The following is a 13,895-nucleotide window of genomic DNA, read 5'->3' on the forward strand; positions in this document are numbered from 1 at the left end:
GTTAGACCTAAAGGAAACATGCAGTTCATTTTAAATATTTAAACAAAGTGCAATAACAGCAGAGTTTTGTAATTCTAGGCACTGAATAGAGAAAAAGAAATCACTGATGTCTAGGTTCTCAGCCAGTGCAACTAAAACCTTTCTAGGAGCCAAAGCAGCATGAGACACTGTTTTTATATATAAAGACTTATGCAGTGATCAGGCAATAACATTATGACCACCTGCCTAATATTGTGTAGGTCTCCCTTTTGACTTCAGGGGAGGGGACTTTGTAGATCAGCCTTGTTCCAGTGCATCCCACAGTTACTTTTGGGATCTAGTGAATTTGGAGGCCAGGCCGACACCTAGTGCTGTTCTTCATGTTTTTTGTTTTTTTTTTAGTTGTTCCTAAACCGTTTTTGTGTGTGTGCCTGTGTCAGGCTGCATCCTGCTGGGGAGTGTCATTGTTAAGGGTTGGGGTTGTCTAGGCCCAAAAGTTTCCCAGCAGAACATTGTATTGTCACAAGATGGTCAATGATATTTACTTCTCCTGTCAGTGGTTTTAATATTATGGCTGATCGTGTATAATCTATGTATATGTCTGAGTACAGTTCCAAAGCTATGCATTTATTCTTCCTCGATCTTCCTGCCTTTGAGGAATACTCTTACTGCAAATTGTCTATATTATACATTTTGTCTCTTTGCAGCACTGCAGCAAACCCCCAAACAGTCTTGGACAAAGTGAACATTTCTGTTTTAATGCTTACTTTTCAGGTTTCAGGTCTCTGTAAATAATGCCCAGGCTGTGGAGATGGTCCAGTCCCAGGGCCAGCTCTGCTAGGTAAAACTTGACATCCTCCTCTGTGAACATCACCTGGGAGGCATAAGACACGCACAGAGATGAGACAGAAAAACATGGAATAGTATAATGAGAAAGAATAAGACATTAAGGGTGAGATAGTGGAAAAGAATTAGACCAATATTTGCCAGGAAGCGAAATAATTGACTGGGCTCCGGCCTGTGAAAAAGAAAGAAACCTCAGGCCAGCCAGACAACACAATCTAATGGACGACCCTCACCTCTTTAGAGAGTCTGGTGAAAAGATCTCCTCCTCTGAGGAAGTCCAGGATCAAGTACAGCTTCCCTTCAGTCTGAAATGCTACAAGTACACACAGGTTTCACTCACATCTGATTCGACTGGAAATCAGGAAGAAGGAGTAAAGCAATAAAATAAACACTGACAGCATCTAGATTTGGGAAGTAAAGCGATAGAAGAGCATCAGATGGACTCACCGTAGTGCAGTTTGACAACAAATGGGTGGTTGACGTCAGCCAGGATGTCTCTCTCCATCTTCGTTCTCACACGGTCTCTGACTGAAGGATGTAGAAGACGGGTTTAGCGTGCATGTATAAATCTTTAACACACACACACACATTGAACTTGAAAAAGAGTGTCATGAACCTCGTGCAATGCTTTTTATTAGGAATTAATTAAATTTCAGAAAAGTGGTCTGACAAAGACCTCATTTAGCCTACCGCGGCCGAGCAATGGAACACGAGTATTATCTCTGAATAATAAATGATCAGTACTTTGCTGATTCATAATTGCAGAGCATTTCGGGCCATGCTGAGTTTCAGAGTGGTATCCAGTGGAAGCTCTCGGTAGCAATTCATGTTTGATAGCTGACTAAAAGCTACAGTGCGGGGGTTTTTACATAAAAATGAACATCCGTTACATACAACAAGCCCCAGCAAAATGAGTTTGTGCAATGCTGACTGAGCTAATAAGCAGCTGTTAAATCTCTATTTTGCAGTAAACCACTGTTTCAGAACGGTTTGCAGCGGCGACATTAGGCGCACGGCTAACCGTGCATTTTATATCAACTAGAAGTGATTAGTGCAAACAAAGAGCTGAAGAGGGGCGCAACCATAGCAACAAAGAAGGCTTCAGCAAATAGGAGTATGGTGGAGCTGACAGATGAATAAAGAGTTAGGAATGAAACAGAACATCAGACGCGTCCAAGAAAAGTTGCCGATGCTTCAGATAAAAAAACAAACAAACATAAATTACTGTTGGTGTGGCTTTTCCTTATTGACGAGTTCTGAAGAGAAGGGACGAAACTGCACACGTCAACTGTGTAATTACTGTCTCTGCCAGAAGGGGGAGACAAATGTTCTGAATGGAAGCTTTAAGTCGTTGATCATTTGGCTTCGCTGTTTTAAATCTTAAATCCAGGACATGACAGACTGATGCATCAGTGAAATAAAGACAATTTTCCCCCTCAAAAAAATGAAGCACAGCATTCTGGGAAACTGTGAGAAAAAAATCGGATCCCCGGTGTTTGTTAAAGTGAGAAGACCACACCAGCTGGTGTTCAAAGATGAAAAACCCACTGAAAGCAGGGGTGGTCTTTGAATGCTCACATACTACGGCATGAGTTTGTGTTTGAGTAACAGGAAGAACATACACCCTCTTATAGGAAACTGGGTTCACAACCACTTGAAAAAAAACAAACAATGAAAGCACCAAAAAGCAAAAGAGAAAGCTTCTTGAAATGATTGAACTTAGAGCTGGAAAGCCGCACCTCTACAAAGAACGATCATCTTCAACCTTATGCATAACCCACAGAGTAAAATATTTTCTTTTTACTATATGCACTACACAGATCAGGCATAACATTATGGCCACTGACAGGAGAAGTAAATAACACTGACCATCTTGTGACAATGCTGGGAAACCTTTGACATTAATGTGGATGGCACGTACCATCCATCTAGACCAGACCAGGCACCCCCACCCCATAGCAATGACACTCCTTGATGGCAGCAGCCATCCCCAGCAGGATGCAGCCTGACACAGGCACACACACACAAAAATGGTTTCGGAACAACTCATAAGAAACGTGAAAAACAGCACAAGGTGTTTTGACCTGGCCTCCAAATTCACTAGATCCCAAACTGATCAAGTATCTGTGGTATGCAATGGAACAAGCCTGATCCACAGAGGCCAACCAATAGAGCTCCGGTAGCTGACATCACCCTGCACCGGCAATCACAACATCGCCATTTGGATACTGTACTAGTTACATCCAAAAATAGTCGACAGCTGTTGTGGCCCAGGATGCCAGAATAGTCGGGGACAAGCAAATGGGAAATCGTTTTATAGGGTTCCCAAAGATCCCGCAAGAGGGCAGATGTGGATTCCTGCAATAAAATGCGCACGAAGCGGACACGAGAAAACGGAGCGGTGGGATCCCTCAAGAAAAAGATTTCACTTGTGTAGCGATCACTTTATATCAGGTAAAGAATCCAGCGTTTTCCAAGTGGAAAACTTGGTTTATTTAGCATGTTTTTAACACGATGTCCAACAGATTTCTTTTCATAAAGGCAAGTTAGGCTAATGTTCATAACGTGGATTACAAAGGGGCTCATTCAGCACTACTACTCACAATGAGAAACAATTTCGGGTTGAAACAGTTATTGTAGTTGCATTACTGTCATGAACCTCCTCATAAAAATTCTTCAGTGTATGATTTCAGTGACTCTCCGGAGTAGGACGAAGGAAAGTTAATGAGGTAGTTATATACATCCAGATACTGCAGGTCAGGAACATTGTCCGTGCCGGCTGATTCACCTGGGGCATGATAAGGGTCTGTGATATAAAATCTGTCGAGTTTTGCCTTGTACTGGTCAATTTCTATCTGTTTAAAGTGCGCAGTAAACTTCGACGGCCTGAAATCAGCGCTGGCACTTTGAGTTTTGATGCCAATATGGCGGTGTCAACAAAAAAAGTCACGTGATGCCCCAAAGACAATCGGTAGCTCCCCCAAAGACCCCCACTGACAACATTCTGTTGCCAGACATTATGAGTCCGAAATGTTTTGGAGGCGCAAGGGATACCTACACAATATTAGGAAGGTGGTCATAATGTTATGCCTGATCAGTGTATATAGTAACTTAACTTGACCTGTAGCCCATTACACTGTGGTCATATCATTCAAGCACATCTCTTCTTTCTGTACCTTTGAGCGTGGCCTTCTTGAGGACCTTCATGGCGTAGAGCTGGTTGGCATCGGGAGGCGTCACCTTTCGCACCAGGAACACCTACAAATAAAGCACCAATAACATATTTGCAGCTCGGGGAGTGAGATGTCAGCGGAGGCTTAGAATAAGAGATACAGAACACCAGGCAAAGAAGAGGCAGAAAGCGTAATAGTGGGTCTGAGTTACCTTGCCAAAAGATCCCTGCCCCAACACTTTGAGCAGTTCAAACTGGGAGGCATCGGCCTTCTCTGAGCCCTCTTTGACCACATGGGTGATGTTGATCTCCTTGATGTCCCCATCTTCCTAAAGAGGGAAAAACAAAGGAGAGGAGGTGTAATCAAGCAGCCAGTGTGCAAAGAGAGCAGCTGTTTCATAGGAGTGTCTGCCACTCTAAATAGCACTTTGATCAAAATAAACACTGAGAAAGAGGAAGCACAATAAAAATGTATGCATATAAGTATAAGTGAGTACACGCAGTGAGTACTTGTCACTGTGGTGTTCGTTTATTTTTTTTTAAACACGGTTTCTGGAAATGATGCAGACTGTAACATTAAATGGAAGTAGATGACTAGAACAGCAAACCACAAGCGTACTCTTGAAAAACAGCAGAAGGTGTTGACCTGGCCTGCAAATTCACCGAATCCCAAACTGATCAAGCAAAAAATGATCGAGTGAACCACTCGACCGCTTTTACTTCTTCATGTTTCTGTTCCTTTATGTTTCTGAAAAGGAGCTGATGCCTCATCAGAGCTTCACGGGTTCCTCACAGGGTGGAGCACCTCCAGCACATTGAACGCTCACTGCTGACCCGGTGTCGCCCTCACCCGCAACTCATCAACACCCAGGAGAAAAACATCATAGTGTCAACAACACCAACAATAAGTCTCTTTCTAGAGGTTGGCTTTTTCAGTTTCAAAGAGGACTACGATGAGGCTCACTGTTTATAGTCACCCTGCAGTGCAGCTTGGAGGGGAAACACATTTTTTTCACTTCCACCTGTGAAGCTCCTCACTGTACTCAAATTCAAAGTTTGTTGCTAGAAAGTAGTCCATCTTACATTTTGGCCTTCAAATTTGTGCTCAACAGTCAACTAATGTACACATTTTTCATCTAGAGCAAGGGTGCCACCCGAAATTGCACTTCCTTTTCTTAAGAAATTTTAGGTTGTAAACATTTTCATAACGTTCTCGAACTTCTTTGCACTAAAACAAAGGTAAAAATTTAGACTTGTCGTTATTTCTAGGTCATTTTGTTGTTATGTTACTGGTCCGGCCCGCTATAGATCAAATTGGGCTGTAAGTGGCCACTGAACTTAAATGAGTTTGACACTCTTGATTGAGAGAAAACGTCTCCTGTGGCTGATCAGCTGTGCCGCAAAAAAAAAAGTTAGTTGCGTAATGTATTAACTATTCAAAATAATTAATGTAACCCTACAGTCATCATGGTTTTTTGATCTTTCTTTTTCGAATGGTTAAACAATACGATTGATTTAAAAGGATCACTTTAGGCTCTGATGTTCAACTTCTCACTGTTTGCAACGGTTTCTAATTTTTATTAGAGATTAAACATTTAGCTGATTGATCAATTAGTCAACAAAAAACTTTTTTATTTAACTGTTATGGGTCACAGTGTGGATAATTTAAATAAATTACCAAAAAAAAAAAAAAAAAAGACACGTTTTGAATATTATCTGGTTTTAGTTTCTGAGAAAAGTTTCAACTAAAGAACCATGACCACAGCTCAACACAGCCTGGGACTTTATTTGACAACAGGAAACCAGAGTTGGTTGAACATGCAGGCATTCGGCTGCACTTTCTGTCTAAACAACCGCTGATAACAGCGCTTATAACACCTCACCTGCACCGAGCAGTGTTAATAAATCCAGCTGTTAAACTGAAAATGACAGTTCCTAATCGCAACTTGAGATGTCAACATTCAGAGGGGTCACATTACCGTCCAGTGGTTCCTCTGTGCAGGTGAAGTGTCAGTGTCAGAGTCAGTGTCGTTGCCTGTTGCGGTCGATGATGCACAGCTGTTAAGGTGACCAGGGCTGCCAGTCAAGGATTTGTTCTTTCTGGACAGGTAGACGAACAGCATTCGGCCCAGATTGAACTTTCTCTTGTTCTTCTCCATCGCGGCAAACTGTTTTATCGCCCTACCCACGTCCATAACGAGGCAAACACCGTGCTACCTCGCACAAATCATCTCAAACCTCACCTGATCGGCCCACATGCACACTCAAACCTCATTTGTGCACTAATGTTTAGGATTAGTCCAGTGGACTGCAAGTAAATATGGAAGAATCTCTCAGCCTCTGCCCGTTATCTTTCCTTTTGCAGGGGCCTCGTGCTATAACTTTTATTAACACTTCGTCTTCATTTCATCTCTTCCATTATATCTCTTGTCCTCCCTTTCTGTCTGTGCTGGTCTGATTACACCGGTGTGTGTCCTCAGTGACTGACTTCAGCTGAAGTCAACTGGAACTGAAGCGAGCAGGAAGGAAGAGCCTGCACTAATTCTCACAGTCCTGCACCCAACACACACCCTCACAAACACATCTGTGGCTAGGAGTTACCCAAAAGAGAGAGAGAGAGAGAGAGAGAGCGAGAGCAAGAGAGAGAGAGAGCCAGAGAGAGGGAGAGAGAGAGAGACAGAGAGCCAGAGAGAGAGAGAGAGAGAGAGACTAAAAGAGAAAAACAGAGGTGGAATCATAAGAATAAAGAGAAAGTGTCTTTGCTTCTCTGATTAAAAATCAAAAAATCAAGCCTTGTGTGTTTGGGTTATCAGCAACTGCTAAGACTCAAAACCCCTTTACCCACAATCTAACAGACCAGAAGGCATAGGAAAAGGGAGGGAGGCAGGGAGAGAGAGGATGATGCATCCCATCTCAGTGTCAACACAGCAGAGACGATTCACTGCCTGTGGGTGACGGAGGTTTTCCTGTCTGTGTCCAGGCATGTTCCTCTCTTCCCTCTCATAATAGCCTATTCCTGCTCGTCCTGTCCCCTTCAACGGCCAGTCCTAAAGTGGCCTCCTTTTCTTTCCTCCATCCCTCCCTTTATTGCTCTTTTGTACAGTAAAGAACAGAAGCATTGCTGAGCTATCAGCAGACCTGCTTTAAGCAAACAAATAAAAAAAATAAAAAAGGGTGGACTTTTAATCGGTTTGTTGGCGATGATTTAAATTTCCAGTTAGGGTTAAAGGAGTATGTCAGTCTGAAGTGGATGAAATGGAGCAATGAACAACAGTAATGTTTGCTTAGCCAGCGAAGAGCTGCAGATTGACTGATGCAAAGCAGCTGAACAAGTGGTCAGAGCTTACCTGGTCTCTAATATTGGCAAAGTCCTTCTCTATCCAGGTGATTTGAGACTCAGTCTAGAAGATGTTTGAACAGGTTGCAGAGAAAGGTTATGCAATCATTCATTTCTCCACAAAGGTTTCAATTATTTTTTTTATAGCAATATACATGTACCGGATAGCCTTGCAGGTACACAAACAACCACTCAAAAGTGAGGTAGCAATGGGTGAAATGGTGATGGTTGCCACACAAGTGACAGGAAACCTCTTTTCCCTCCCTGCACTCACTTCCTCTTTTCTTGAGTCAATCTCACTTCCTTCCTGCTCGATAACTCCAGCGTGCTAGCTGAGTTTCCCAGCATTAACGGCTGATGAAGGTAGATTCTGAAAAAAACACTGCAGGTTTCGGACTGATCGCGCATAAAGGTGTAGAATGTATCCAGAAATGAAACCGAAGACGTGGTCCATATACCGTGGTGGACTGAAATGAGTCCCTGTATTATTTATGACCTCAGCACGACGGTAATGGCTCTGCTGACCAGTTTCGATTTTATTTTGTCAGAGCAGTGTGACTATTTTTGTGCAGCAATGAACAGAATGAAATACAAAGCATGGGATTGTATTAGCACTGCCTCATAAATCCATTGCACATGTAGAAAGAAAGGAGGGCAGTTTCAATAAAGCAGCTAAACTAACTTTTGACAATTTAAGAGTGAGAATAGGCGGAAGATCCTAAACTCATGTCCTCCTGCGTTTCCTCTCACAGCCGGCAACCATCACATCCACCCTCACAGAGGAATCCCCTTCCTCTCTTTCTAAAAATGTCCTAAAATATCCCACACACAGCTGCGTGAAGCTCTGGGCAATCCCTCACTACCCAGTTCAACAAAAAAAGCAGACACTTGCCTCCCGTATGCGAGCTTTGGTGCGGAATATTAACCTCCACATGTCCAGAAATTTCCATGTCACAGATGCTGTCACTGGTGTCGAACCTCTGTCACAGTCACTGACTTGCAAAGCGTCTGTGTCAGTTAGCCAACTCCTTCTGTATGCAACACCACAGGCAGTGACAAAGATACAATCTGCACGCACACCCTAAAATAGGAAGTTATAAAAATTGACACAAGCAGCAGAGTGATTTGTGCAGGAATGGTGTTGGAGGAAAAGGTTCCACAGCAGCAGGAAGAGACTCTTAGGAAGTGTCTTTTCTGCCAGGAAAGAGAATAAGTGTTGAATCGACACGGAACAAACTCAAACAAAGCCTAACATACACAAAGAGAGCTACTTTCATGTTCAGACACTCTTATGTTAATCTTTGAGAGAGGAGGAGAGAAGTGACCTCACGCCTGTCGTGAACCAGGGAAATTCTAGAGAAAATCACAATCATGTTTGTGGTTTGCGATTTCCTGTGGTACGTCATCTGGGTCAACTCCAGAAAATACATAAATGCTGCACAATAGCACTTTCGTTTCAAGATTTAAATGCATTGATGATGGTTAGAAGTTCACTTTGACTGAATACATGGCCCTTTAGTGGCTTGTGTTGTGGCCGACAAAGTGTAATGCTCTTCGGTGAACACAAGGGGCCAGTGCAGGTCTACAGCCAACCCAGCGGACAGCGCTCCAAAGAAGAGTGTTAAAACACAGGAGGTTTAGCCAAGTAAGGGCATGCTCATATTGCTAGCTCATGCCTCCTCCAAATCTCATTGTGGTGGGCTCTGACATCAATTACAGTGAGGGAGACATAACGAGGGACAAAAAGTGAGCGTGTGGGAAGCGACACAGGCTGGAGCAGGCCCAAAACTGTCCAGTCACTGCAGCAAAGGTCACAGAGCTTTAAGCTAGACAGCAGCCATGAATTCTCAGAGGGCCTCAAAAAAAACAAGAGACACTAAGACGGTAACCTGCTCGATGTCATGGTTAACATTTAGAGAAGTGAGTCATTAAAAAGACAAACTGGATGTGGTGGAGAAGGAGAAGTTCATTAACAATGTGAGCTACTGCTCTGAAACACACGACAATTACAGTATTCGTCTCCGTGTCCCTCGCTCCCCTTTCCTGGAACATGCCGCCCAGGCACCTGCATGTTTTCAAACGTCCGACAGCACTGACTGCTGGGACAAAGGGTATTAGAAAAAGAGACAAAGTCCAGAGTGGGAGACGGCATAAATGTCGAGTGTAGGTGGACGGAGACAGAGCAGTCTAAACACTTGTCCAACGAACCGTGGCTCAGTCTCATCACTGTGAAAACAAATATCCTTCACTAGACTTTGTCTGCGGGAGTGCACACATGCACATAACACACACACACACACACGTTTGTTCAGACTGTAAGGACACCGGACCAGATCATGCATTGATTCCTTGTTTCTTTTTTTGGACCCCACACTGTGACTGTGCCAAGTGACTAGCGTCCCCACAACACAATAAAGATAAACACACACACGGAGGAATTAAATCCTCTACACAGGTAACTATGTGGGGCTACTTTCATGCTGTGATGTTTTTTAAGATTTTGTGATAACATAATTCGAACTGAAAAGAAGAAGTTCTGTCATGTTTTTGGCAATAAAATATTACATAAGTCAGGCCATGAATGATACACACACTCTGTAGAAACTTTCCCGAATATAGATAAGATATGGAACTGCAGAGTTGGGGGTATATGAGTGATAAAATTCTATAAATCATTATAATAGCTCATAATAGCTATACATTTCTCCATTCTCTGAAGTAGTATGTTTAAATCAGGCATTATCTAATAAAATGAGGGCTAAGTTGGATAAATTTACCCCAGTCAGAAAGACTTTATGGGAGCGCAATATGTAGTACATGCTGTACTGTACTGTGTCTCCTTAAGAGAGTGCGTTTTTTTTCTTCTGACTTCTCCTTTTCTTTTGAGAGAGAATAATGGTAGAAGTTGAGGCATGTATATATACACCTCTACACTCAGACCCATACATATGCACTGAGGTAGGGATTTTAAGTGTCTATATGAGGGTCTATCCAGACATGTCTGCAGACAGGCGCCCAAATCTGTCAGTTGAGAGACAGGAACGTCTCTCTCTGTTTTTGTCACCCTGAAACTCTCTTCTTCTCTCCCATAATATCTGAGAGTGTCACTGTCTTTTGGATGGCAGGGTTGACTCATCCATTAAACTAGCTTTTTTTTTTCCCCATTCAGTAATATTTTTTTTCTCCCTCTCTTTGATCAGCAGACTCTTCTAGCAACACACCTCCTTTTCACTCCAGACGACAGCCTTTCCATCTGTGCTCCTTCATTTTGTCCTGTCCCACATCCCATTAGTCCTCTCACCTTCTCCTTTTTTTTTTTTTTTTTTTGCCCTTCGCCAGCACCTGCTGTTACAGCCATGACTGACAGGTGGGCATGAAAAAAAATAGCAAAGAGGAGGAAGGAGGGGAGGAAGGCAGAGGACTGCTGCAGATGGACATTCACCTGGTCCCGATGAAATCCTCAGTCATCCCATCATGGCGCTTTAATGCTAGCCTAGCCTGGGGCACGCGGTGGGAGAACAGTTTTCAAGGACATCATAAAAGAATATCCAAACAAAGAAAGAGTCCAGGTTCAAGCCGACAGACTAAACAAAAGGTTCATAGAGAATTAGCGGAATATCAGAGAGTTATAGCCTTAATCCTTCACTACTTAGCATGATTATCTCTGCGTTTGCCAGTGAAATTCACCTGAAGACAAGGAAGTTTCAACCACAGGAGAACTGCATTAACAACATATGAACAACATTTCTTTTTAATCTGTGCAATTCAATACAAGATGCAAAAAGAAAGAAATTCAGATGTAAAAGGAAAGGACGACAAAGTGATTAGGTGGCTTGCAACAACCAGAATGTTTTGACCCTTGATCCGTTAGTGGAGGGCACCTCTGGGGTTAATACCCATCCTCTATCAGACTGTGCCATCTGTCCCATCTGCTCACACAACAAAACACATATGCAGTTTTAAAAACAGCCCGATTTGCAACCGCAAACCAGTTTAACGATACACAGACTAACAAGAGCAAATTTCTGCCACCTCGTCTGGCACAGATGCAACTTTTCTGCTAATCACGCCAAAACAAGTTGAAGGTGGATGCCGCAGGAAATGTACAGGAGGCGGAAAAGGGATTAGCACAAATGCTACAGGAAATCCTGTGCCGGAATCTGCAATATTAATAGCAGGCAGCAAGGATAGTGGTAAGATGATAGGCAGTTCAGCACCAGGCCAGTTGACAAGAGGCCATATAATGGCCTTGTGTAACATCCACAGTGGCAGCCATGGTCAATAAAGAAATAAAAGCAGAACAGAGATGGCTGGAAGGAGTTAGAGAGGACAAAACAGAGGGATAAAGGGATAAATGAGAGGCATACAAGAGACAGAGGGAGAGAGAAGAAAGAGTGGATGGCGATAATATACACAATGAGGTCATCGGAGTTAAATCTCAGCTTGCTGACTGCAGTGAAAATGTATAGCTCTCCACAGACTGTTGCAGTGCCATTCAAGGAATACAGAGAAACACATGTATATTCACAGTCAGTACAACCCATTAACATGCAGCCTGTGTTTCTCGTTGCTCATCCTTGATTTCTCTGTCATCACGTTTCCACTCTTGCTCTCATAGTTCAATCTGTTCGCACCAGCCATGGCAGTCTAAAATAGCAATTCCACATCACTTCCCGCTTCCTCTCTCTCCTCCTCTTTCTTTAAATATCTGCTGGTCCGCCTACCAGGAAAACAAACAAACATTGGCTTATGCATCTTTCATGAAGTCGCCTATTGATAATCTTGCTCCTTGCTCCGCAACACGTCCAATAATTGTTCTAGGTCATATCTTAAATCTATCGGCCAGCACACTGACGATAACAAGAAAACTGTGAGCAGCCACATCCACGCTGTTCTACAATGAGGCATGATAAATGCCAACAATAATACATGCCATTTAACGCGATGTCATTGTTTATTCAGTGCTGCACGCTCTGATGAAAAACGCAGATGGTATTTAATGATAATATGGCTTTAAATTTAGAAAGCAGGGGCTTAGAGTCAGCTATGGATCGAGACCTGAGAGCTAAGGAGTCATGAAAAAGTCTCCTTATTTTACAGAAAAATATTTTAATCAAATAATAAAAGACCATGTTTTAATTTACACCTATCAGGCATAACATTATGACCACCCGCCTAATTTTGTGTAGGTCTCTCTTGTGCCTCCAAGACAGTTGCGACTCATCCGAGAATGGACTTGGGCCTTCTGAGGGTGTCCTGTCCATTCAACCACAGAATGTTGTTAGTGGGGGCCTTTGGGTCCTATGGGCTGAGGGGAGTGGCCTCTGTGTATCAGGCTTCTTCCAGTGCATCTCACAGATACTTGGTCAGTTTGGGATCTAGTGAATTTGGAGGCCAGGTCCACACCTTGTGCCGTTTTTCATGTTTCTTTGAGTTGTTCCTAAACCGTTTTTGTGTGTGTTCCTGTGTCAGGCTGCATCCCGCTGGGGATCACTACTACCATCAAGGAGTGTCATTGCTATGGGGTGGGGGTGCCTGGTCTGGTCTAGGTGGGTATTACATGCCTAAGTAACATCCACACGAATGCCAGGTCCAAAAGTTTCGCAGCAGAACATTGTATTGTCACAAGATAGTCAATGTTATTTATTTTTCCTATCAGTCATAATGTTATGCCTGGTTGGTGTTTTTCCCACTTCTTGGAACCGAACTAAGCTGTAAACTAATCATCAGCAGTCTGCCAATATTCAATCTCATTAGGTCTGCTTTGGTCCCCCTGGCGGGAGGTATCAGGCTCACGATCTATTCACTAATCGTTCTGTCTGCTGCTGATGGGTCTGATCAGGTAGAGTGGAGAGGGTTTATCAGGCTTTTTAGTCGAAAACAGCTACCTTGTAGCTATTTATGAGACCACTCAGTAAAACGGTTCATCTGTGGTCGGAAAACAGTGAGCTACAAGAAGGTAAAGAGCTGATTTGCTTTTAAAAAAGTTTCAGCAATGGCCAATTGCTGTTGTGGCGATGTGGATCAGATTAGTGGTGTGGCTGACAAATGGACTCCTCCAAGTTACTAAGCTGTCCTTTTCCATTTGCCTTAGAACCAAAAATGTGCTTACAGTGGTGATGCAACAAAATCCATTATGTTATTGTCAGCAGTTTCACATCAAAACCTCCAAATTAGGAGTTATGCGCCTCGAGATGAGCAGCTGGTTGCACTAATTCTCCCCTCGGGTGCCATTAAACACTAAAATAAGAATGGGACGCAACAAGAGGATGTCAATAAAACTTCCAAACGCGGAAAAAAATGTGGAAATAATGATGGGAATACATTTACATTAGTTCCATCCAGCTGTTTTTATACAAATGAATGAAATCAGTTTTAATGATTACGCAAAATGATCACGGTTAGTTGAAATAAGTGCAATCAGGCGAAATGTAACAACTGGAACACAATTTCTGCAGTTCATTTTTTGATTAGGCTTCTGCCTCTTTACTCAGCACTCAAAAAGCAGACGATGATTAATGCAAGTACCACTACAAAGAGTAAATTAACCATTAAAAGTAA

At 42.9% G+C, this 13,895-nt stretch overlaps 1 protein-coding gene across 3 annotated transcripts in view; it reads right to left on the minus strand.

Moving 5' to 3' along the window:
• rps6ka1 (ribosomal protein S6 kinase a, polypeptide 1) overlaps window positions 1–13,895 on the minus strand; it is a gene marked incomplete at its 5' end in the record, with an annotated part of 51,423 nt that overhangs the window by 6,803 nt on the left and 30,725 nt on the right. For 2 of the 3 annotated variants that reach the window (XM_084569053.1, XM_084569052.1), the window contains 5 exons: window positions 747–853; window positions 1,059–1,138; window positions 1,273–1,353; window positions 4,002–4,083; window positions 4,210–4,326. In XM_084569053.1, the coding sequence (XP_084425179.1) occupies window positions 747–853; window positions 1,059–1,138; window positions 1,273–1,353; window positions 4,002–4,083; window positions 4,210–4,326 (467 nt within the window). Of the gene's footprint in view, window positions 1–746; window positions 854–1,058; window positions 1,139–1,272; window positions 1,354–4,001; window positions 4,084–4,209; window positions 4,327–5,976; window positions 6,698–13,895 lie in introns of those variants that run through there. The other variant, XM_084569051.1, reaches the window with a different exon arrangement.

Source organism: Chelon labrosus (genome assembly GCF_963514085.1).
Source record: "Chelon labrosus genome assembly, chromosome: 20".
Taxonomy (NCBI): Eukaryota; Metazoa; Chordata; class Actinopteri; order Mugiliformes; family Mugilidae; genus Chelon; species Chelon labrosus.